The 22,604-nt window shown below is 41.2% G+C and overlaps 1 protein-coding gene across 1 annotated transcript in view; it reads left to right on the forward strand.

Annotated features, from left to right (window-relative positions):
* The first annotated feature begins 1,061 nt into the window (after window positions 1-1,061).
* PTPRC (protein tyrosine phosphatase, receptor type, C) overlaps window positions 1,062-22,604 on the forward strand; it is a 41,250-nt gene continuing 19,707 nt past the window's right edge. The window contains exons 1-13 of the mRNA XM_009326174.1: window positions 1,062-1,192; window positions 8,501-8,606; window positions 8,963-9,116; window positions 9,949-10,044; window positions 10,403-10,429; window positions 10,885-11,022; window positions 11,801-11,887; window positions 13,261-13,293; window positions 14,073-14,285; window positions 14,916-15,026; window positions 15,872-16,018; window positions 17,465-17,590; window positions 21,637-21,795. Of these exons, the coding sequence (XP_009324449.1) occupies window positions 1,062-1,192; window positions 8,501-8,606; window positions 8,963-9,116; window positions 9,949-10,044; window positions 10,403-10,429; window positions 10,885-11,022; window positions 11,801-11,887; window positions 13,261-13,293; window positions 14,073-14,285; window positions 14,916-15,026; window positions 15,872-16,018; window positions 17,465-17,590; window positions 21,637-21,795 (1,528 nt within the window). The remainder of the gene's footprint in view (window positions 1,193-8,500; window positions 8,607-8,962; window positions 9,117-9,948; window positions 10,045-10,402; window positions 10,430-10,884; window positions 11,023-11,800; window positions 11,888-13,260; window positions 13,294-14,072; window positions 14,286-14,915; window positions 15,027-15,871; window positions 16,019-17,464; window positions 17,591-21,636; window positions 21,796-22,604) is intronic.

Consider the following 22,604-nt stretch of genomic DNA (forward strand, 5'->3'; position numbering starts at 1 on the left):
ACAAAAAAAAAAAAGAAGAAAAAGATTAAAGGAAATGTTATGGTCTCTTTTCAGAGCCTATGTGTTTTCTTTCCATTTTTGATTGTGCTTTGATCCTATTTTGTAGGAAAGCTAAGTATTTGCAAACCCAGGTGATGTCAGTTGGAGACATAGATGTTCAGAGCACCTGAATACCAACTATCTATCTCTGTCATCTGCACTCCTCCCTCATCTCCCCTAGGCCAGTTAGCTATTTTTGTTTGGGTCTGTAACATGGCAATGGATCAGAGAAAAATGTTATTACATAAAGGAAAAGCTCATAGACAGATGTCATTTCTTGAAAGAAATGTTCATTTCTTTTTAAAAATCACTGACTGCATCTTTTTGAAAATCACTGATTAGAGTCCCCACTGATGTAATGCTCCCAGCAGGTACAGAGCTGTTGATCCAAGGACTTCATGCTAATAGATCTCTACCAAACAGAAGATATTTCTGAATTCAACAGGCTTTATATTACCAGTGGCTAAAATGCTGCTATTCATACAGCACTAAACTGTTCATAGTTTGACATTTGAGCTGATTAAAGATAGTTTAGAGAAATATTTCCAAGTTGTTTCTGTTTTGCACAGTAAAGGACCCATTTTCTATTGCTGGCAAAATTATGTAAAAAGTAATGTGCAGTCAGGAAGGGATCTACAATACCAGATAATGCTTTTATTTTGAAGGAACTCAGAGGTAGACAGAGAAGCAAGTCAGATATTTAAATAAATATCTGACTATCTTATGGTCCAATGAGATAGTCTGAGGTGAAGAAGTTTGCCCCTACCTCACACTCGCACCAATAGTCAGTCAGTTCTTGGCTGCAGCCTCCTTTTCTGGTCAAAATTCTCGAGAACTGAGCTGCCTTCAGCTGTGCTCAGTAGCTCCCCAGGACTAATAGAGGTGGCAATTGCAAAAACGTGGGAGTAGGAGTTGAGAGGACAGTGTAATAGCTGCATGTTCTTTCCTCCTCCTGCTTGCTGTAAACAATATGCATTCAGCAAATCCAGAACCAGCCTGTCGGTATCATTACGCAGAGCAATATGGAGCAAGTGTTTCTGTTCGTGGTAGATGTGGGAAAGGAAGATCAAGGAAGGTACAGCGGGGCTAGAAAAGTCGTAAGTAAAGTTAGGGACTGGCCCTTGACAACAGACAAGTTTAGCATGGTGTCAAGGTGAGTCCGCCTCTTGACTTCATACATGCACAAATACTGAAAACAGACAAAAGGCAAAGTAAACATTAACACAGTTTTTCTTTTGCACGTAGCACAAAACTGCCAAGCAAATATCACAGTCAGTCTTCCATTCCTCATGTATAGGTGTTTCTTAATGACTCTGTATAGTAGCTAGCGTTTCACAGTTGAAGTAACTTACATCAGGGTTTGATATTCTTCCCTCTTGCAGACAGTTCACATGGTGACAAGTACTCCCTGCAAAGCAGCCTGGACTGTATCCCAAAGATTGCCACCCCCCACTGTATCATAGTAATGAACCTGTACAACTAAAAATAATTACAAATGCAAATTTGGTGAAAAGGACTTTAATAGGGAAATTTCATGACTGCACTAGAGAAGTTGTGGTTTAGCACTAAGATAGGTCTGACTGCTTGAGCATGTGGGTACTATGGTAACTGAGTTTCACCATTTGGAAGCACTTAAGCTCTAAACCACAGTATGCTGCACCCTCTTCCTTTTGAGTAGGGTTCTGTAGAAGAAAAACAGAAGTAAACAGCATGAGAGAAACCACAGAGCAGCAAAGGCCTCGTTAGCTGTAGTCGTACAAGTGGGTTACTGTAGTTAAAGTCCTCCTAGGAAGACTGAGGATGTCATTTAAAGTGCAGTGCAATTGATAGAAATGCCTTACTTCTGCCTGCTAAATACACAATATTCCCGGATATTTATTTTAGGTTTGAAAGAACTGTGTAGATGGCAAAAAGTATTTGAATTGCTGCTTTTAGTTTTTGTTCTACTTCAGGTTTATGGTTTTGAGAAATTCTAGGTATCATTGGTAACAAATGTTGTTTTCATGAAATTAATATTTCTTGAGGGAAATTTATGTTTTTCTCTGTGTTTTTATTTTTCTCTGGAAAAATTAGACTCTTAAATTTATTTTGCATCATCAGAATCAGAAAATTCCTTTTTTTAAATGGTCAGAAATATTTCATTTGATTTCAGGTTAGTTGAGGAAAAAATATTATTTCAGTATTTTTCTTGTGCTTTTCTTCTCATCCTTTCCTTAAGACAGGCTCTGTATGTTAGCAGAAGTTATGCTTGGTATTAACTTGCTTTAGCTGACGAATGTTGACAAACTTTGATGTTCTTACTTCCTCCTCTTTCCTGAGCCTGCAACATTGTGTTCCTCCTTGTATCTGGCAGCTATAAATTCTTCTTAATTCCATTTCTTTCTTCTGGCTCTGCCCTTGCACTTGATTGCTGGTTGATTTGCATTTTTCACCTTCTCCAATGCTGTAACTGCTGCTTAATGCTTACAGTTGACTCTGAAATTGAGGAGGAGAGAGACAACTCCCATCCTGGAAGCTGGACAGCAAGGAGAGGGTCGTAGATGTTGGGATATCACCCACATCTACCACAAGCATTAATTTCAAAGGTCAATTTTCATTAAAAAAATAATACCACGTCCCGTCATATTTAGCTGTAGTGTAGGCCTGCACTTACGCTTGAGATGTGGTTTGCAGGAAGACTAGGCCTTCCACAATGCAATTCAGGTCTGAGCACTGGTAAGTGTCTCAGGAATGAAAAAGCCTTTGGCTCCCCGGGTACATACTTTAACCAAAGATTAAAGGTGGTAGGAAAGAGTCACAGGATCAGTCTCTTAGGCGATGACTGCAGTATGTTAAGGAGCCACTATGGGGGGCAGTTATTAATGAACTTGTATAAAAGGAAATATTTTGAGAAACTCAAATGGAAACGATTTCAATTATAATTTTGGAGAGTCAGAATGAATGTTACATCCTGATGCAAAAAGGAAACAATTGGCATTTCTCAATCAAAACATTACAGAATTTCAGTTAAATTAAAATTTATAGTTTCAACTTCTTATCCCTAATTTCTGGTGAAAATAAATATTGTAAATATTGCCTGTAGGAATAGAAATTCTAATATTTATTTCATTTTAATTCTCAGCTACAGTAAACATATAGCTTTCCTATGATTGCTGTAGGGCTATGAAGATTTTTACCAGTTAGATTATGGATTACTTTGAAGTCATTTTGTGGCTGCATCTTCGATGACCAAAAGCGTAGGCTTTTTTTTTAGGACCCTCTGAAATGTCCCAGTTACCTGAGAAGTTTCTACATGTTAAACTCAAATGAGTAATTCGATTTTTTGACTCAGAGCATGCAAAATTTCACATATTTTTAATGTGAACTTTATATGGCATTCTTTTAATCAATTTTCAAAAGCAACAGTTTGTCCAGAAACCGGGAACAATGTTGGTTTTTTTTTCTTCCCCAGAGTTAGTGATAAAGAATAAAGTGTAATTCTGTAGTCTGTGATTATGAAAGCACTTCATCACACATGATCCCACCTATAAAATTTGAGGGGTCCTCTGTGGTATAGTATTACTCAGATGTTTAAGTGTTTGCTAGCCTATTCATAGGTCTGCCCAGATTTATTTATAAAGTAGCAATGGATCCCTTTATTTCCTGTTTGCAGCAAAAAGAAGCAGTAACATCTCTGGCCCTGATGCTCATTTACTTTAAGGTCCCTTTAGCTGGTTCTGGAAGCACAAGGGAGCCTTAAAGTAGGTGTGAATTACATCCTATCCCACTTGAAGTTTAAAAATAAATCAAAGAAGGGCAACTGGCAGTATTTTGTAAGGCTCCTTGCCTTACTCACCCTTCACCTCCCACCAGGAACTGTTCTTTTATTGCAATTTAGTATTGGCTTGCAGTGGAGCTGACTAATGTCTGTGCTGTTTGCTAGAAGACCCCCTCAAAGAGCTTTACTCCATCTGAACAAGTAGACCACATCCTGTTGCTTTCTGTGCAGATGTGAAGAGCCCTGACCCCGCTGAAGCAGTGCCGTTCAGCTGTAAAAAGAGGGAAGACAGAATCTGGACCTACACTAGCTGCTTTGTGTGAAGTGCTGCTTGGCGGGGGTTGCTGGGGTCTGTCCACTGTGCCGAAGGGTGGAGAGATCCTGGGAAAAGGGCAGCAGCTCTGCAGAATCACTAAGCATTTTTCCTGGCAGAAAAACCCGGCTGCCAATGGTTTTGCAGACACGAGGCTGAGAGGAAGGATTACTTCCTCTGCCCCCTCCCCAGGTCTGGCAAAGACAGGCGGAGTGCAGCTGGATGTGAAGAGCCAGCTGGCATGGTACCACGCTAGATAAAACACCAAATGCACTATTAGCAGAAAGGGGTCCTCCTTTCCACATTTCTCTATGCTGTGTGCATCAAGGAATGCAGTACTGCAGCACTCCTGTGCGCAGAGGGGACAGCCTGAGCGCCTGGCATGCAAGCGCAGTCCCCTGCTCAGCCCGGCAGGAAATACAACACGGGGCCCATTTCACCCACTGTGCAAATTCAGCAGCAGAATGGAGTTAAAAGTTGTGTTCCCTGTCATCAGCTAATGTATTTTTGCCCGTATAAACATGATAATATTTTTAGGCTCTTAATGCAGATTCAACAGTATCTCCATCTTATCGGCTGAGTTTCCTTTAATAACACACGCTCACAGGAAATGTTTGCTGGTGCTTCCTTCTGCTTGAGAAGACCAGACCCTGGACTTACTTGGAACACAGTGTCTTTTAACATATCCTAGGTCTGAGTTGTTTTCTGTTGAGTCGCTTGGTCCTTGCCAAGTGGAAAGCATTTTGACATTATTCTGCTTTTCCTGAGAGGACAGCAGCGAGGAGTAACTTCTTATACGGGTGCGACCACAGTTCACTGCAGCAAGTGCAGGAGTAACTACTGCAGCAGCGATATAGCAGCTCCTGTACCTCCAAATGCGACCCGCACAGCCTGCTGTCCTTGGGGTTTGAAGTGTTCGGCTTTTTTTTGTGGCCTGGTTTCTTTCACAGTTTTTCCGTTTACTCTTCTGTTGAACATTGAAATGTTTCTTCAAAATACAGTAGTCCCATGTTTCACTCCCAGGGCCTGTACATCTTTGAGCTTTCAGGAGAAAGGGTGGCCAGCCCATCTGTTTTAGGTGTATGTCATTGACAGCCTATCATCCCATTTAAAACCTTTCTTTCAAGCAGCAGCTGCACTCTGTCTGCCAACTGGTAGCCAGGGAGGAAAGGGAATGAAAGCTATTAGCCAAGCTCCCGTCTCCCCGTGGGATGTGCTGGTTGTATCTTTCTGCAAGGCACCCGACTAAGGCCAGATCTGCTCAAACGCTACTGATGGGTTGCAAATCTTTTAGGTAAGTCAGTAGGAACCAACCGATGGCCAAATCGAGAGAAGGGAAAGGGAAGCTTAGGAAAGTTCCTTCGGTAGTAGGAACTTTTCGTATACTTTGATTCTTCCACTTACATTATCTGAGCCTATCCTATGCATATTATCTTAAAAATGTCTTACAGCTGGGTGCAGTTTAAGATTTGAGAAAAGGTTTGGGATAGTTTCTGTTTAAACCCAGACCAACTTGCTTAGTTTGGTAATCATAAGGCTTTCATGCCACACAGCGTGGTTTTTTGGGGTTGGGCATCCTTACTAAATTTTTAAAGATATTCTTAGATTTCAGCCTTCAAGATTCCGGAGATATGTTTTAGAACATAAACATGAGCAGAGAGTTTTGACTTTGAGGTTAACTTTGTTAACCCAAGGTTAGCTCAGACGTATTTGTTAGCTGTGGAAATTTTTGGGAAAAATAAATTAATTGTAGAAAAATGCCTGTTAATATTGCAGTAACAGTGTGGTGTGTTGGGATCCTTCTTTATCTTCCTTCAGTTTACCTAGTATCTCTCAGTAAGGTTATATGGGGAAATGTATCTGCTCTGCTGTTGGAGAGGAGTTTCTTTAGTGTTCTGGTGCCACCTATTGGATTCTTTTCAACCGCGTCCTATTTCATTGCTATAATAAATCATATAATAGACTAGAACCAGAAGAGCAGGAGACCTTTAAAATGCTTAGAAGGACATAAAACGGCCATGGAATTCTGCTAAAATGCCGGTGCTTATTTGGAGGGGAAAAAGGGCAATCTAGGACTATCATTTTCCAAACTGTTTTAAGAAGTGATCTGCTCTAGTTGATGCTGGCCTGAGCAGGGCAGTTGGACTAGACGATCTCTTGAGGTCACTTCCAACCTCGAGTTCTGTGATTGCGTGTAACTTTTAGCATCTGTCACCGTGAGTGGGCAATAAACTTCACGCTATATTTAAGCTAGTAGCATTATTCCTAACTTTACAAGGGAGAGGATGGGGAAAATTACTTTCATGGGAATCTTAAGGAAGTGAATGAGGCAACCAGAAATACAACATTATGACAACCTTATGAGCCCTCTTTTGCTCATATTATCTTACTTCACTTGGAAGAGGGAATCCTGAAGTATATATTTTTGTCTCCATCATGTTTGCATTAGAGATCAGTAAATAGCTTGGAAAGTATTTCTGAATGTTTCACTAATGTCTGAGTGGAGTTGCATTTAGGACTTTTCCCACAACTCCTTTTATTCTTTTCTTGGAAACAGTTATCTAAGTGAAAGTTGATCTGTGTATATATGCTCACAGAAAGTTAATTTTGGGCTTGAGGTATATTTAATGTGCTGAACCAAAGTATGATTTGAGAAGGAGGGGGGCACAATTGATTCTTCAGCTGATAAGCCAGTTGAGAAAGAAATATCATATTACGGAATTTAGAGTGACCAACTGCCTGCTTTCAAACACTGAATTTAAAAAACATGAGGATACATTGAAAATGAATTGCCTATGGCAAATATGAATGAATATACATGTTAGCTTTTACAAGGTTCCTTGGCAGTTTAATGTATACAGGTAGATGATACAATTGCTGTTAATAAACGTTCCAGTCCTTACTGGAGATTTCAGATGCTGAAGATATATTGATAGTTCAAAAGATCATCTGTATTTTTGTTTCTTATCTGTAACATCTCTCAGGTTAGGAAGCTTCATCTGCTAACATTCTGTAGCTCTGAAAAGTATACGTGGTCCCGTGTTTCAATGGGAATGTGTGTAGATAAATGGGTTAACATACTAGAGCTGTTAATATAGTGGCTTCTAAACCCATCTTATTCAGTCTGTTGTCAGTCTACTACATTTTTTACAGATTATATTCTTACAATTAAGAGCAATTTTATTTTGACATATTTCATATGATTTCAGACAAACTATAGGCGGGTCCATATCTTCATCTCATGGACCAGATTTTAGGCAACACACCTCCCCACTTCTATAAATTAAGAATGAAGTAGCTAGCTCTGCATTACTATTTTTAGCTGAGCTTCATTTGACTTCTGTTGATTCTTTTTCTTTAAAATATCAGATTACTGTCTTTTTCCAAATTTTAATTTGTAGGAAGAGATCTTGAATAATGTACAGTCCACAACAAATTCAGCTGCTCACTAGGAAAGTACTTCCAAGATTTTAGGGTTTTTTGCATTCATTGCATGAGTGTTTACATTCATTTATATATCATGGCTTATGCACATTTCATGACAGTTCTGAGCATAAAGAAATTGGTCACTCTCCACAGGTGACTTTGTCGTCACTGGTCGTGTTTTTTTAATGGCTGTTGTCAGTCTTCTGAACTGTCCATGTGGGGTGCAGAGTCCATGGTGGCTGTTGAGCAGCCAACTCGTGTGCTGTTGCTTCCTGGATCGATGAGGAGAAAATCTTTGGAGTCCTGGGAGATCTACCTATGCTGAGCTTCTGTGTCAGAGATGAGAGACATGGTTTTGACCCTGGCACATGAACAGGGCAACAGAACATGTATCCTTCATAAGTAATGCAGTTTTTCGCATAAATCTGGATTTTTGTTTTAAAGGTTGAAGGAGTTTATTTTCAAAAGAGTAGAGCTACAACAGTTGTGAAGTACCATGTGGGGAAGCTGAAGGAACAGGGAAATTATAAACAGTGAAGTACTATCTGAAAAACACACATGCCAAAAAAAAAAAGAAATCCAGGAAAGAAACATAGTGGGAAAGAACTAGTAGAAAAAGGGAAAGAAATGAAGAGCCAAACGAGCGGATGAAAGTTTGTGGACAGTCACAGCAAGGAATGTGTGAACAAGTGCAAATTTGTTCCTTGCTGAAAGCATAGTAGGCTGTGTTAGAGAGAGACGTCTTGAGGGAACAGGCATGCTTTCAGGATTCTTATGTCAAAGTGGAAGCTTCTAATCCTCAGAATGAGTAAAAGATATAGTGATGAGAACAAACTCATGGTTCCAGCCATTGCCATTTATTTTTGTCTCTCTTTCTTGCAACAGAAATTTTACATTACACAAATACAAAATGTTTCGGGTCAGGATTTCAAAGCAGAGTGTAAAACTGAGGCTTGTTTTTATAGGTGTGAAAAGATCGTAGCTGCCAGCTCAAGTCAGGATGTAATTCATAACCTGGAGATAAGAGTTATTGGAGAGATTCTTAAATACCAGCAGGATGGTCCAGGAAGGGTGCTGCCATTCAGAAATTCATATTAGGGAAAGTAAATGGCCTTCAGGAATGACGAGGCTTTTCTTTCCAGGTCTTTTATAGTGAGGATTACAGACAGGTAGGACTTTTCTTGACGACAGAATTGGTGTTGGTATCTCTTCTTAGCAGTAAACTCATTCTTCATTCAGCAAAAAGTCACCCTCTATTTGTTGACATTGCTTGTACTTGTATACACAAGATTTTGAGGGTTTTAGCTTTTGGTATTGCAAAATACATTGTTAAACATGAAAACATTTAAGTATCCCCCAGTCAAATCTGTATTGAGAAACGTGATTCAGAGAAAGCCGTACAATCCATTGGCCTTTTTCTACTATAGATTAACTTCTCACCTTCATGCATTGCTCACCTGGTGATATCTTTTCCCCACTGTGCAGCAGGAGATGAAAATCTGTCAACTGCCAGCTCTCCCTCCCTTATGTCACCTCCACCTGCACGCTCCACATCACTCTCACCTCCAGGCACCACTGAAGGTAACAGTGAATTCAGGACCACGGCATTGCTGCTCTTCTCCCGTTTTAGCTGAACTGGCATCTACTTCTATCATACATTGGTTAACTCCATCACTGTTAAAGCAATCTGGTGATTTATGTTGTCTGAGGTCAATTATATTACAGCAAAATTTGTTAATGTGATGAGGACGTATTTAGTTTTTTTATTTTAATTAAATCAAAGGTGGGGATTTGAAACATGCTTTTCAAAGAAAGCGATTAGAATTCAAGCTATAACATGCTGTTGTTATGAGTACGTGTTTTCCTTACGGACACCCCTTCCCCTTGAACTCTCAGATGAGAGTTTCATGCTGAGCTGTCACAGTGGCACTTTCCTGCAATTCATGCAGAGCTCCTCGGGCACCACAGCAGTATCTGATGATTGTGGGAAGAGGGTCCTTCCTGGGTCAACAGCACAAAACAAGAACACCCCAATCAGTCTGGGATTTTTGCAAGCTGCATGTTAATTCACCCCCTTCAGCTGGTGTTTTCAAACACCCGAAATCAGTGCATCCCCCACACCTTGCTAAGGGATGATCAAATCTCTCTGCCACAAAGGCATCCCGGACGAATTGGTGGGAATTTGGAATTAGTGGTCTTGCGGACCTAATTGCAAGCCATGCTTTTGTAATAAATCCAAACAGATGTGTTGCACAGCCTGTGCAGGAACTGGAGAGCAATGGAAATGTGTTCTTTTGGCCAGTGCTGGAGGGAGAAATATAATTCAGAGAGCAGCTGGCAGCCTTTCTGCTTGCAACGAGCTTCTCGCTTTCATGCATTGCTCACCTGGTGATATCTTTTCCCCACTGTGCAGCAGGACATGAAAATCTGGCAAATGCCAGCTCTCCCTCCATTATGTCACCTCCACCTGCACGCTCCACATCACTCTCACCTCCAGGCACCACTGAAGGTAATGGTGAATTCGGGACCACGGCATTGCTGCTCTTCTGTTTCAGCTGAACTGGCACCCACCGCAGCCTTCCTGATGCTGTCTCCACCCCTCAGGCTGCACAGCACAGACTCCTGGCTCAAGGAAGAGAGATTTTTAATGTGGACAATATCAGTCCACATTTCATATGCTTGATATTTTGGGGGTCTGGTTGTTGCTACATGCCACTAAATATTACTTAAGAATGTGTAATTCCCTGGGGACAGCTCAGCTGATAGTTGGGAGGAAGGTATGTTTCTTTTTATATTTTTGGCATATGATTGTATTTAATTCCTTGAAAGTTTAATTTACACTTTCTCTCTCTCTTTCTGTTTTTAAGGAGTTGAGTCAGCAGTGACTACACCTGGTAAGAAACTTTAAATTTACATGACAGATCTGCGTTGATGGTTTTTTCTGATAAGTTCTTCTTTACTTTTCCTGCGCACAGTTATCTTGCAGAGTGTGTAATGCCTTTTCATTCAGCCCAATGAAATGAAACACACTGTCCTAAGAGGCAAGAATATCAGACAAGTCTGGTTTTGAGTCATGAATTTGGGTATATTTTAAAACACAACATTTAGCATGAAAGAGGTGCAGTCAGTGCCAAAAAGGATTATACTTACTGGATGTTCAGCTGACACCTGTTGGACCCCCCTAACACGTTGAGCGTTCGGTGTGCCTTTGCTTGCTAACAAATTCACAGTGCCTCAGTACGAGATCGCTCCTGCACAGCAGTCCTGTGCTGTGTGCAGCTTTGTGTCCCCCCTCCTTGACCGGGCAGCCTCTGAAGCGTTAATGAAACTGCTGTACCTCTCACCACAGGTGTGTCTCCTGCAGACAGCACATACCTCTCCACGCATGCAGGCTCCGTCCCTGCCATGGGACTCAGCAACCCACCACGCAGCAGCACTGCTGCCCTCACCACACACAGTCCCATTGCCTTCAAGAATGCTTCATCAGGTTTGCCGTCTTCCTTTAGATGCCACTCACTGCTCTCTGAACTGTAGGGGAAAATGAAGTAATTCAGCCTCAGGGTAGCATTTTCCAGCTTATGGTTCATCAAAAGGGAAAGGTATCTGCAATTTGGCATGGTGGCAATACCAGATTTCCAGGATCTGGTATCTGATGGCCAAGTCTTGTAGTCATCACAGTAGTATCAAAATGCCAGCTGCTGTCAACAAGCCTATTGCCAAAGCAAGAGCAATAGGAATGGACCTGAAAGAGAATGTAGATACCTGTCAGTAGTTTATAAGCAGGGAGATAAATACTGAGATACAGTAAGTAATATAGTGAGCAAGGTATGTGATCTGGCAAATGAACACTACTGGAGTGCTTGTTTCTGAAAGAGCACAAGCACTATTCATAATTGTGTTTTACTGCAAGAACACAGCAAAATGTTCTAGTTTTTCCCAGTTCACAATTATTAACACCATTTTTATGTTGACTCCATCCTGGATTATGCCTAAATAATGACAAAAAAAAAATTGTCTGTACATTGCAAAATTCATTAGTAAGTGGTATATTCCTAAAAGCTTGCTTTCTATTTAAATACTCATTTTCTGTTTTATTGGATATATTAACATGATTTTTCTTTCGGCACTTTTCTCTAAATTACAAAAATCCTGGAAGGAAAAAAAAAGCGGAGAAGGGCTGTAGTGTAAGACATTACTGATGACAGAGCCATGTGAAATAATGAATTTTACTTTTTAATGCTGATATGTTGTTTATTTCCTTACAGATGATTACAATTCAACATCCTTGCACAGCACCATCTCACCAGTCAGCACGCGAGCAAACACTGGGATCATCCCCACTCACACAATAGGTGACAAACTTGCACACAGTTACCGCAATTATGATACTGCAAGCACAGAAAATGTGTTAGAATGAGGGAATTCGTTTTGAATTTCTTTTATCAAACTTAAGCATACAAATTAGGCATACAACTGCATTAAACTTAAGGGTGTTTTTAGGAATCTTATTAATAGTTTGTGAGTAATATTAAAGATACCAGATTTCCTACTTGTCAAGCAAGTGAAAAATAGACATTATTTCCACACAGTGGCATAGTAGGAGGGTAAATCTGTCAATTCCTGTGTCAGTACTCCTCTTGATATTCACAGAAATTTGCCCAAGCAGCAAAAAAGTATGAATACATCCACAGATCTGTGTGCTTCTCTGTTTTCTGGTGGCTTCCTTTTTGTTTCACTCAGCATTAACATTTTCTTGGGATCTAACACTGCAAGCACTTACACACATTATTATTGCAATTGGGCTGTAAGGAACTACTCAGGTCAGTAAAATACATGTGTGTGTTTGAGCAAAGTACATCCAGGAGTTGGACTCTTACCATCTTTGTAACTGCCCTTCAAGTAGCTGTAGGCTGCTGTCAGTTCTTTGACAAACTGAGCTTAGCTTTTACTTGTGGGTCTTCTGCCCCTAACCATCTTGGTAACACTCCCCCGGACCCTCTCAGTTTACCCTCTCATTAGGGGCACTGCTCAGCCAGATGACTCCCAGCCTGGAGGGATGCAAATCTAGGGCCTATCTTCTATGAACAAAATTGGCTATCAGTCTCTTTTGGTAATACTTATACCTTACCATATTTTAAGTAATTGTTTTCAGGATGAAGTTCTTTGCTCAAGCTTCCGTACAGGTTTTCTAAATACCAGCTGATAATTTCTTTTGGGTATTTCAGTGTAAAAATAGTTGTAAAACGATCTGTACTGTTGCATAAATCTCTTTCCAAAGGTAAGAGTAGCTGTGCAAAAAAGTAGGTAAATTTTGTTTCTTTAGTGACATTGGATACTGTTCAGTTAGCCATTCCACAGCCTATGTATCCTGGGAAGCTGCTATAGCTTATCATACGGCTATGAGAATGTGTGACTTTGGCATATCCTTGTGTAACTTTGTATGCAGAAATGTTATTAATAACCAGTTTGATTTGTAGTCAGTGGTGGCATTGGAAAATGATGAAAGACACATGATCCCTAAAATAACTAGTTAAAAAATGGGGTTATATGTAGCTGATGTTTTCTTCCCTTTTTCAAATGTGAGTGGAATGATAAATACAATTACTTGTATTGAATATATTGAATGAAGAGTTTTGGGCAGTACCAGTCACCCTCCTGCAATGCTGTGTCAAAAAAACCCCAAACCTGCTGAGCTACACATTAATTTTGTTTTCTTTTCTTACAGAAGCTCCCATAGTGACAACTGAAGAGCCTTGTGGTAAGAACCAAAGCCTTATTTTTCTCAGTCCTGAAATTTGACCAAATCAGTAAACTGAAATACAGAAAACTGATCAGTAAGCATCTCAGGTTATTTTATAAACTGCCTTCCAATTCTGGAAGAGGAGGATTAAAGTTACTAAGATTTCTGGTCTTCTCATCTCCATTTACAGTTCTGTTAAATTGCCCTGCACTAGGCTGTTGATACCAGGGCTGCAGAAAAGATCTGCCTTCATTCCACTAGGCCCTCTCTAATTTTTCCCCGTCATGCTGATAATCACATGCTGCAAACTGCAATTCATAACTAAAGTTTGGACATCGGTTTCACTCGATTCAGAATTCGACCTCTCCTCTCTAATTTTCAGGAATAGACTATAGCCATTGTTTACTAGATGGTTATGAAATGCTTTGAATAGGAAAATTTGAAATTTCTGTTCAACCAAATGATTCAATGTGCCAAAACAAAGTATTTCACTTTGAACTGACATTTTAAATTAAAGCAAATCTGGTTCTGGAATGTTCATCCTTTTAATTCTTTAGTTTTCCTAACTAGAGAATTATTTAAAAGAATATTTTCCTAAGGAAATTTTCTGTTTTGACTAAACAATTTTTTGAAGTAAAAGATAAATAAAAAATAAAAATAAAGAACAAGGGGCAGCTAATTTTGCTGTATGTTATGATTCTTAAAACACATATGGTGCTGGGAATGCCATAAAACATATAATGGTTCTTAAAAATTGCCATAAAATCATTGTTTGCTCTTTTATCTTTTTCTTTTAGATAGTGATATTAAGTACAGCATAAAAAGTGTAAACGATACGAATAACGTGGCTGAAGTTACACTGGAAAATCTCAGAGAAACTGGAAAATATGTTATTTTGGAGGCTAACATCAGTGTGGATTCCAGCAACTCTACAGTACGACTTCAGAGATGCATGAGATACAGAGTTAGATTTAAAAATTGCACAGAGAATTATCTTACTATTCCACCTGGTAGGTATAGAAGTGTTTTAGTAGTTTCTTCTTTCTTTTTTTTCCTTCTTCTTTTTCTTTTTTTTTTCTTCTTTTTTTTTTCTTTTTTTTTTTTTTTTTTTTTTCATGCAGTAATTCAGCTTTCCTGGATTTCTTAGTCTATTCTTGTCTCTTTTCAGAGAATCAGACAGAAGATTTTCATACTTTGTGCTTGGTTTGCAAGATATTTTGCATTTTGAAGTTGTATTTTAAAACCTTTCAGTATTTTCTTATAGTAGGATGTAAAAAATGTAATTTTCTCATTGTAAAGGAAAAAAGGGAACTTTAACTACATTGGCCATATGCAGCATGGTTAGCAATAGCAAGACCAGCCAGCACTTGAAAGCTACTGTTTATGCTGGATGTTTTGTTCACTAGAGAGATTGTTGGATTAAAAGTTTCATTTATTATTTGAGTACCAGCATTGTCTTTATTTCACGTAGGCTTTTTCAATTTTTCCGTTCCATTTCTTGTTAAATTCTTGGTATATTATTCTGTGCCACTCGTATCTTCATATTGCAGAACAAGTCAACAAATATAAAAGAACAAATTGCTATTTAAAGAATCAATATAGCCAATGTCACAGTGACATGTAATATTAATCCTTTTCAGACAGCGGCACGAATCCTTTCAGAGTTGAGGATGAAACCAGCACGTCTGCAAGGTTATGTTGGAACAAGTCACTTGCCTGTGCTAATGTGACTGCGACTGTTAGCTGCACAGGTAAGACATGTCTAAGATATTTTAGAAGTTGATTATTTATTTATTTATTTATTTATAAAAGCAGTGTTGATGTCTTTTGATGAGAGACTGGCAGATTTAAATTAATTGTGCAAGTTTGAGGGAAGGGCTGTTTAGAATTTCCGGGTTGGGGACTACCACCCCCATGCACTGCAGATCTAGGGAAAGTTCAAACCCAGAGCGCTCATTTCCTGAGCTTACCAGCTTCACAAATTGCAGACTTCCGAAGATTTTAGGGTTCTGCTTGATGGTCTGAAGGGGAGCTGAGGGTTTGGAAATCCTGCAATCTGTGGGTCTGCTGTGAGCTGATCCTTTACAGACTACTCGGGCAGCTGGCTCTGCAGGCTCCCGGATGGCGAGAGTCCAGGCTCTTTGCTCTTGGAGCCGGCCAGCATGAAGAGATGCTGGCTCAAAGGCAGCTAGTGTGGTAGGGAAGATAATGGATGCTGGATGTCCCCGAAAAATGCATGATGAATGTCCGGGGCTGGAGATTTCACGTTTCAGGGAGCTGAAGAGCTAAGAAGCCGCTCCAGGGTTCTGCCAGACTCCCATGAAATGTTTTGATTTCTGTGGGAAAACTGTTTTCTTAGAAAGTCAAATCATAGTGATTTGATGATGAAAAGTAAAGATCTCTGCAAACTAAGTTAGTATAAAAGAGCCTAAAACCTAGTAATTGGATTAGGTTGTACACTTTTCTGTTTCGAATATTTTGATAGTTTATTACAGATTATATTGAATAAGTATGGTAGAGAAAATCCCAGTTAAAGTGGTACCATGTACTTCTGGAGTTGTGAAAACTATTGATAAAACTCTTTTTGTGTCTACAGGTTTACTAGACTTTCCAACTTTAGAAAGTACTTGTGAAGAGCTGAACCCTTTATCACCCAACCATAAATACAACTGCACTGGTAGTGTACGTTTTTTTGAAAAAGAGTTTGTCAAGCAAAGCTTCATCATAGTAACAGATTATGGTGGTAAGTGTAATGCTTATTTTTGCTTTATGTTCCACATATTTCTGGAAAACCCTACTATGAATCCCACTATCTGTGTTTCCTGGGGTTGAAGATATATTTTGAGCAGCATGCTCAGCCACTCTCAGATTCCCCTCCAGCTCCTCCTGCCTGGTCTCCTGCCCTTGTGGTTGTTCTTTGACTGCAGTCACAGTCTTCCTTTCCCTCTCCAGCCCCAGTCTCAGTCTTCCAGTGTGATGCCTTACTCTCCTTCTTTCAGAGTTCTTTTTTTTTTTTTTTTGAGGGTGAGAACATCGCCAAATGTAAGAATGTTTGAATGAAGACCAAAAAAAACCCAAAACAAAACAAAAGTGCAGGCCTAGTCAAAAACAAGTGTTAAATTCTTGATTTGAAGAAAGATGTGGTAGAATAATTGCAAAGAATGTCTCCAGATAAAATGATGTGTTTTTCCAAAACATTGTCCTTGGAAATAGCTTAGCTTTTTTTTCTGAATTAAAAAGGAAATCAACCTAAATCAAGTAACCTGCAAATAAAAATTCAGGCCAAACATTTAAAGTTTGTTAAAATTATAAGGAAATCAAAACAATGTATAGTATTTGGAAATGTTGGACAATTTGAGTAATATGTATCCTGGTTTCGGCAGGGATAGGGTTAATTTCCTTCCTAGTAGCTGGTACAGTGCTGTGTTTTGGATTTAGGATGAGAATAATGTTGATAACACACCGATGTTGTAGTTGTTGCTGAGCAGTGCTTACACTAGTCAAGGACTTTTCAGCTTCCCATGCTCTACCGACTGAGAAGGCTGGAGGTGCACAAGAAGCTGGGAGGGGGCACAGCCAGGACAGCTGACCCCAACTGGCCAAAGGGACATTCCATACCATGGGACGTCATGCTCAGTACATAAACTGGGGAAAGCTGGCCGGGGGGGCCGCTGCTCGGGGACTGGCTGGGCATCGGTCGGCAGGTGGTGAGCAATTCCACTGTGCATCACTTGCTTTGTATATTAGTCTTATTGTTATTACTATTATTATTAGTAGTAGTATTTTATTTCAATTATTACACTGGTTTTATCTCAACCCACGAGTTTTCTCACTTTTACTCTTCCAATTCTCTCCCCCATCCCATTGGGGGGGGAGTGAGCGAGTGGCTGTGTGGTGCTCAGTTGCCGACTGAGGTTAAATCACGACAATGTGATATTGCTCTATTCAGCTTGTCCTGAATTAATTAAATTTATGAAATTACTCTAATATGATGCTTTTACATATACCGAGTTTACACTTATGTATAATTTCTTTGAATGAAATAGACTACGAAAAATATTACATGTTGTTGGTATCTTGCTTTAGTATCCAATGAAATTTAATTTAATCAAAGTGGGTAAAGAGAGGAATATTTTTCATTTTCATTCAAACATTTCCTTCCCTCCCCGTTATTTTTCTTTTACAACAGCTCCAGAAGCACTAGAAGACTTTAAAGTAGCTTACGATGCCAGAAATGTATCAGTGACATGGAAAAAACCTAGCAACGTTTCAAAGGGTCCTATAGATGGCTATATGGTGCGATGGGGTAAGACAGGTAAGTATATGCCCCTTCAGTATTGAATAATTCATTGCACGTTTTAATATTTAGAGAGCACCAAGCATGATGCACTGTCAAACCATATTGGAATCTTTTCAGTCACCTCATCAGGTTGTAGCATGGTGCTCTGTGTCAGAAAATGCTGCTATAGCTGGTTAATATATTCTCTGAGAAGACAGGGACCTGCCTTCTGAGTAACAACAATGTATGTAAAAGTCAGGGGTCCTAAGTACAGCAGTTACCATATACATGTTTAGACAGGTAAAGCCAGGTGGTTGTCTTCTACTAAACGGTCACTCCTTTCAGATATGCTGTTTTAGACCACCTTACATTTAGATGGATAAGTCTGTATCTGTTATACTGGGACTGTGTTTTCCAGGTGTTAGCTTTTCTTCATAACAAGGACTGGAAAATGAAGAGGAAATTCAAAAATTTCATTTTGAAAATGAAGAGCTTGATATGTGATTCCAGGAAATATATGTCAGGTTTAAGCTAGTCCTGGGTTAGTTCATTCTTTCTGTTCACATACTGCATGTTTTGTAAACCTGGACTGCCACAGAAACCAAAGGCTGTCATGCTCATGTGCTCCCCAGGTACAAATAATCTCTCCCATTCTCCATCCTCAAATTTGACCACTACCCAAAAGGGTGGCAGCCCCATGCACCAGTTTCTGTGGCTGGTCTGGTTTGGCCAGTGTAGGAGACCGAGGTAGGCAGGTCACCTCGGAATTAGCCAGAAGGAAACATGGAAAGGCCATTGTTCCCCGGTTCCCCAAGCCACCAAAGCCCCAGCTGCAATGTGGGCAATACCTTCACTCATGTTGCTTCTCGTGCAATTCCTTTCTGCCCTGCTTACCACTACTGAAAGCACACGACGTCTCTCACATCGTACCAGAACAGACTTGCCCAGTGTTCAGAGTGACTTTTGACATCTGTCTACTAACCCCTTCCCAAGCTGAACACAGAAGAAAGTATCAACCTCTTTGTCAATGCGCTTTATGTTAGTTTTTAGTGACACCAATTTAAATGACATACTGAGAAAGTAAAAAACAAAACAGAACAAAACCTCAACTTTCTACCTTTTTGGTTGGGGAATATATTTCATATATTCCGGGAGAGATAGGACTTAGTCGCCATCACAGAAACATGGTGGGGTGACTCTCACGATTGGAGTGCTGCAATGGATGGCTATAGACTCTTCAGAAGGGACAGGCGAGGAAGGAGAGGCGGCGGGGTGGCTCTGTATGTTAGGGAGTGTTTTGATTGTATAGAGCTCAACGATTGTGGTGGTGATACGGTTGAGTGTTTATGGGTAAGGATGAGGGGGAAGGCCAATGAGGCAGATATCCTGCTGGGAGTCTGTTATAGACCACCCAACCAGGATGACGAGGCCGATGAAGCGTTCTACAAGCGGCTGGCAGAGGTCTCTCGATCGCTGGCCCTTGTTCTCGTGGGGGACTTCAACTTCCCGGACATCTGCTGGAAATACAACACGGCAGAGAGGAAGCAGTCTAGGAGGTTCCTGGAGTGTGTGGAAGACAACTTCCTGACACAGCTGGTAAGTGAGCCTACCAGGGGAGGTGCCTCGCTCGACCTGCTGTTCACAAACAGAGAAGGACTGGTGGGAGATGTGGTGGTCGGAGGCCGTCTGGGGCTTAGCGACCATGAAATGGTAGAATTCTCAATTCTCGGTGAAGTAAGGAGGGGAGGCAGCAAAATTGCTACCATGGACTTCCGGAGGGCGGACTTTGGCCTGTTCAGGACGCTGGTTGAGAGAGTCCCTTGGGAGACCATCCTGAAGGGCAAAGGGGTCCAGGAAGGCTGGACGATCTTCAAGAAGGAAGTCTTAAAGGCGCAGGAGCAGGCTGTCCCTGTACGCCGCAAGAAGAACGGGCGGAGAAGACGACCGGCCTGGCTGAACGGGGAGCTTTTGCTGGGACTCAGGAAAAAAAGGAGAGTTTATCACTTGTGGAAGAAGGGGCAGGCGACTCAAGAAGAGTACAGGGATCTCGTTAGGTCGTGCAGAGAGGAAATGAGAAAGGCAAAAGCCCAGCTAGAACGCAACCTGGCCGCTGTCGTTAAAGACAACAAAAAAAGTTTTTACAAATACATTAATGACAAGAAGAGAGCCAAGGAGAATCTCCATCCTTTATTGGATGCGGGGGGGAACATTGTCACCGAGGATGAGGAAAAGGCTGAGGTACTTAATGCCTTCTTTGCCTCAGTCTTTAGCAATCAGACTAGTTACCCTCAGGGTACTCGGCGCCCTGAGCTGGAAAACAGGGATGGCGAGCAGGATGAACCCCCCATAATCCAAGAGGAAGCGGTCAACGACCTGCTACGTCATCTGGATACTCACAAGTCTATGGGGCCGGATGGGATCCACCCGAGAGTGCTGAGAGAGCTGGCGGAGGAGCTAGCCAAGCTGCTCTCCATCATCTATCAGCAGTCCTGGTTAACGGGGGAGGTCCCGGACGACTGGAGGCTGGCCAATGTGACGCCCATCTACAAGAAGGGCCGGAAGGAGGATCCGGGGAACTACAGGCCTGTTAGCCTGACCTCAGTGCCGGGGAAGATCATGGAGCGGATCATCTTGAGGGCGCTCACAAGGCAGGTGCGGGACAACCAGGGCATCAGGCCCAGCCAGCACGGGTTTATGGAAGGCAGGTCCTGCTTGACCAACCTGATCTCCTTCTATGACCAGGTGACCCGCCTAGTGGACAAGGGAAAGGCTGTGGATGTGGTCTACCTGGACTTCAGTAAGGCCTTTGACACCGTCTCCCACAGCATTCTCCTAGAGAAGCTGGCGGCTCACGGCTTAGACAGGTGTACTCTGCGCTGGGTCAAAAACTGGCTGGACGGCCGGGCCCAGAGAGTTGTGGTAAATGGAGTTCAATCCAGTTGGCGGCCGGTCACGAGCGGTGTTCCCCAGGGCTCAGTATTGGGGCCAGTTCTGTTTAATATCTTTATCAATGATCTGGATGAGGGGATCGAGTGCACCCTCAGTAAGTTTGCAGACGACACCAAGTTGGGCGGCAGTGTTGATCTGCTCGAGGGTAGGAAGGCTCTGCAGAGGGACCTGGACAGGCTGGATCGATGGGCCCAGGCCAACTGTATGAGATTCAACAAGGCCAAGTGCCGGGTCCTGCACTTTGGCCACAACAACCCCATGCAGCGCTACAGGCTTGGGGAAGAGTGGCTGGAAACCAACTAATATATAGCACTTGTTTGTCATCGTTATTACTCAAAGTGCTTTGCACACTGAGCCGGCAGTGTGCCCAGGCGGCTAAGAAGGCCAATGGCATCCTGGCCTGTATCAGAAATAGTGTGGCCAGCAGGAGTAGGGAAGTGATTGTGCCCCTGTACTCGGCACTGGTGCGGCCGCACCTCGAATACTGTGTTCAGTTTTGGGCCCCTCACTACAAGAAGGACGTTGAGGTGCTGGAGCGTGTCCAGAGAAGGGCAACGAGGCTGGTGAGGGGTCTGGAGAACAAGTCTGATGAGGAGCGGCTGAGGGAGCTGGGGTTGTTTAGCCTAGAGAAAAGGAGGCTGAGGGGAGACCTCATTGCTCTCTACAACTACCTGAAAGGAGGTTGTAGCGAGGTGGGTGTCGGTCTCTTCTCCCAAGTAACTGGCGAAAGGACGAGAGGAAATGGCCTCAAGTTGCGCCAGGGGAGGTTTAGATAAAGAGTGGTTAAAGATTGGAACAGGCTGCCCAGGGAAGGGGGTGAGTCACCATCCCTGGAAGTATTTAAAAGACGGGTAGATGAGGCGCTTAGTAGGCATGGTGGCGTTGGGTTGACAGTTGGACTCGATGATCTTGGAGGTCTCTTCCAACCTTAATGATTCTATGATTCTATGATTCATCCTCTTCCTGAGCCTTCACTTAGCATTAGTAAGCAAGACAAACCAACCAAGTACAAGGTAATTAAAATAGAAGTACACATGTCAGTGGTTTCAGGTAGCTCTGATGAAGAGTTCCTGTGCTCCTAACATAAATTCCATTTATTTCATTAATTAATTTCATTTTTCATTTTTTCTTAGAGAAAGAATTTAACACCACGAATACCTCTGTTTGCCGTGAATTTGAACCTTATACCACAAGTTCTGTATCCGTGACTCCATATACAAAGAGCAAATATAATAATAACACCACATATATGGGAAAAACTGAAGAACGTAACTTTACAACAGAATCAGCAGGTAAGTCTCTTGTTTGCTAACTGTTACGAACAAGGCTGATAGTAGTACAGGGAATATGTACTTTCTTACTGTACTTCATTATAGTTTATGTGTTATTACTATTAGCCAAGAAACTGATTAACATTAAAAGACTTTTATTGACATTCATATCATTAGTGCTTCTTTTTTAATTACTTGATGTTAACCTCTTTTTAATTATGCATTTAGTATTAGTATTCTTCTTATGTATACTAGATTTTTTTTAAAAAAAAACTGCATTCATTTGAAATTCTTGATAAGATTTTAGAAGGTATTATGTCCCAATCTAAAGAAAAGATTCAAATTAAACAAAAAGAGAATGAAAAACATTTGTCTTTTTCTTTGTGGCATGAAAGGTACAAAGATGTGCAGGAAGTACCTTCTGTTCTGTAGTTGCCTGTTTGCTCAAAGCAGAGCTGCATTACCCGGGCTACACCAATACTGATGTGGGTACCGGGTTTCGGTTAGTTTGGATGTACATGTACACAGTCGGCTTCTAAGAGTCCACATTAGGTTAAAGCCAAATGTGTGCCAACCCTTGTGCTGTCAGAAAGATCTGTGCACCTTTTTGGGGCTATACTTTCAAAAGCTCACCCCTGTGGTCCTGATTCTTTGTTTGCCATACGTGTTCAATTGATAGAACTACAAGAAAAGCTAAAAAAAAAAAAACAAAAACAAAACCCAACAGACTTTGCAGATATTTTCCTGATGCAGACAAGGTGTAATAGAGACGCAGTCCTTTCTATTTTGTTGGGTGGCTTTTTCCCCTTTTAATCTTCAGATGTAGAGCC

The sequence above is a fragment of the Pygoscelis adeliae genome, unplaced genomic scaffold (assembly GCF_000699105.1).
Source record: "Pygoscelis adeliae isolate BGI_AS28 unplaced genomic scaffold, ASM69910v1 Scaffold256, whole genome shotgun sequence".
In the NCBI taxonomy this organism is placed as follows: domain Eukaryota; kingdom Metazoa; phylum Chordata; class Aves; order Sphenisciformes; family Spheniscidae; genus Pygoscelis; species Pygoscelis adeliae.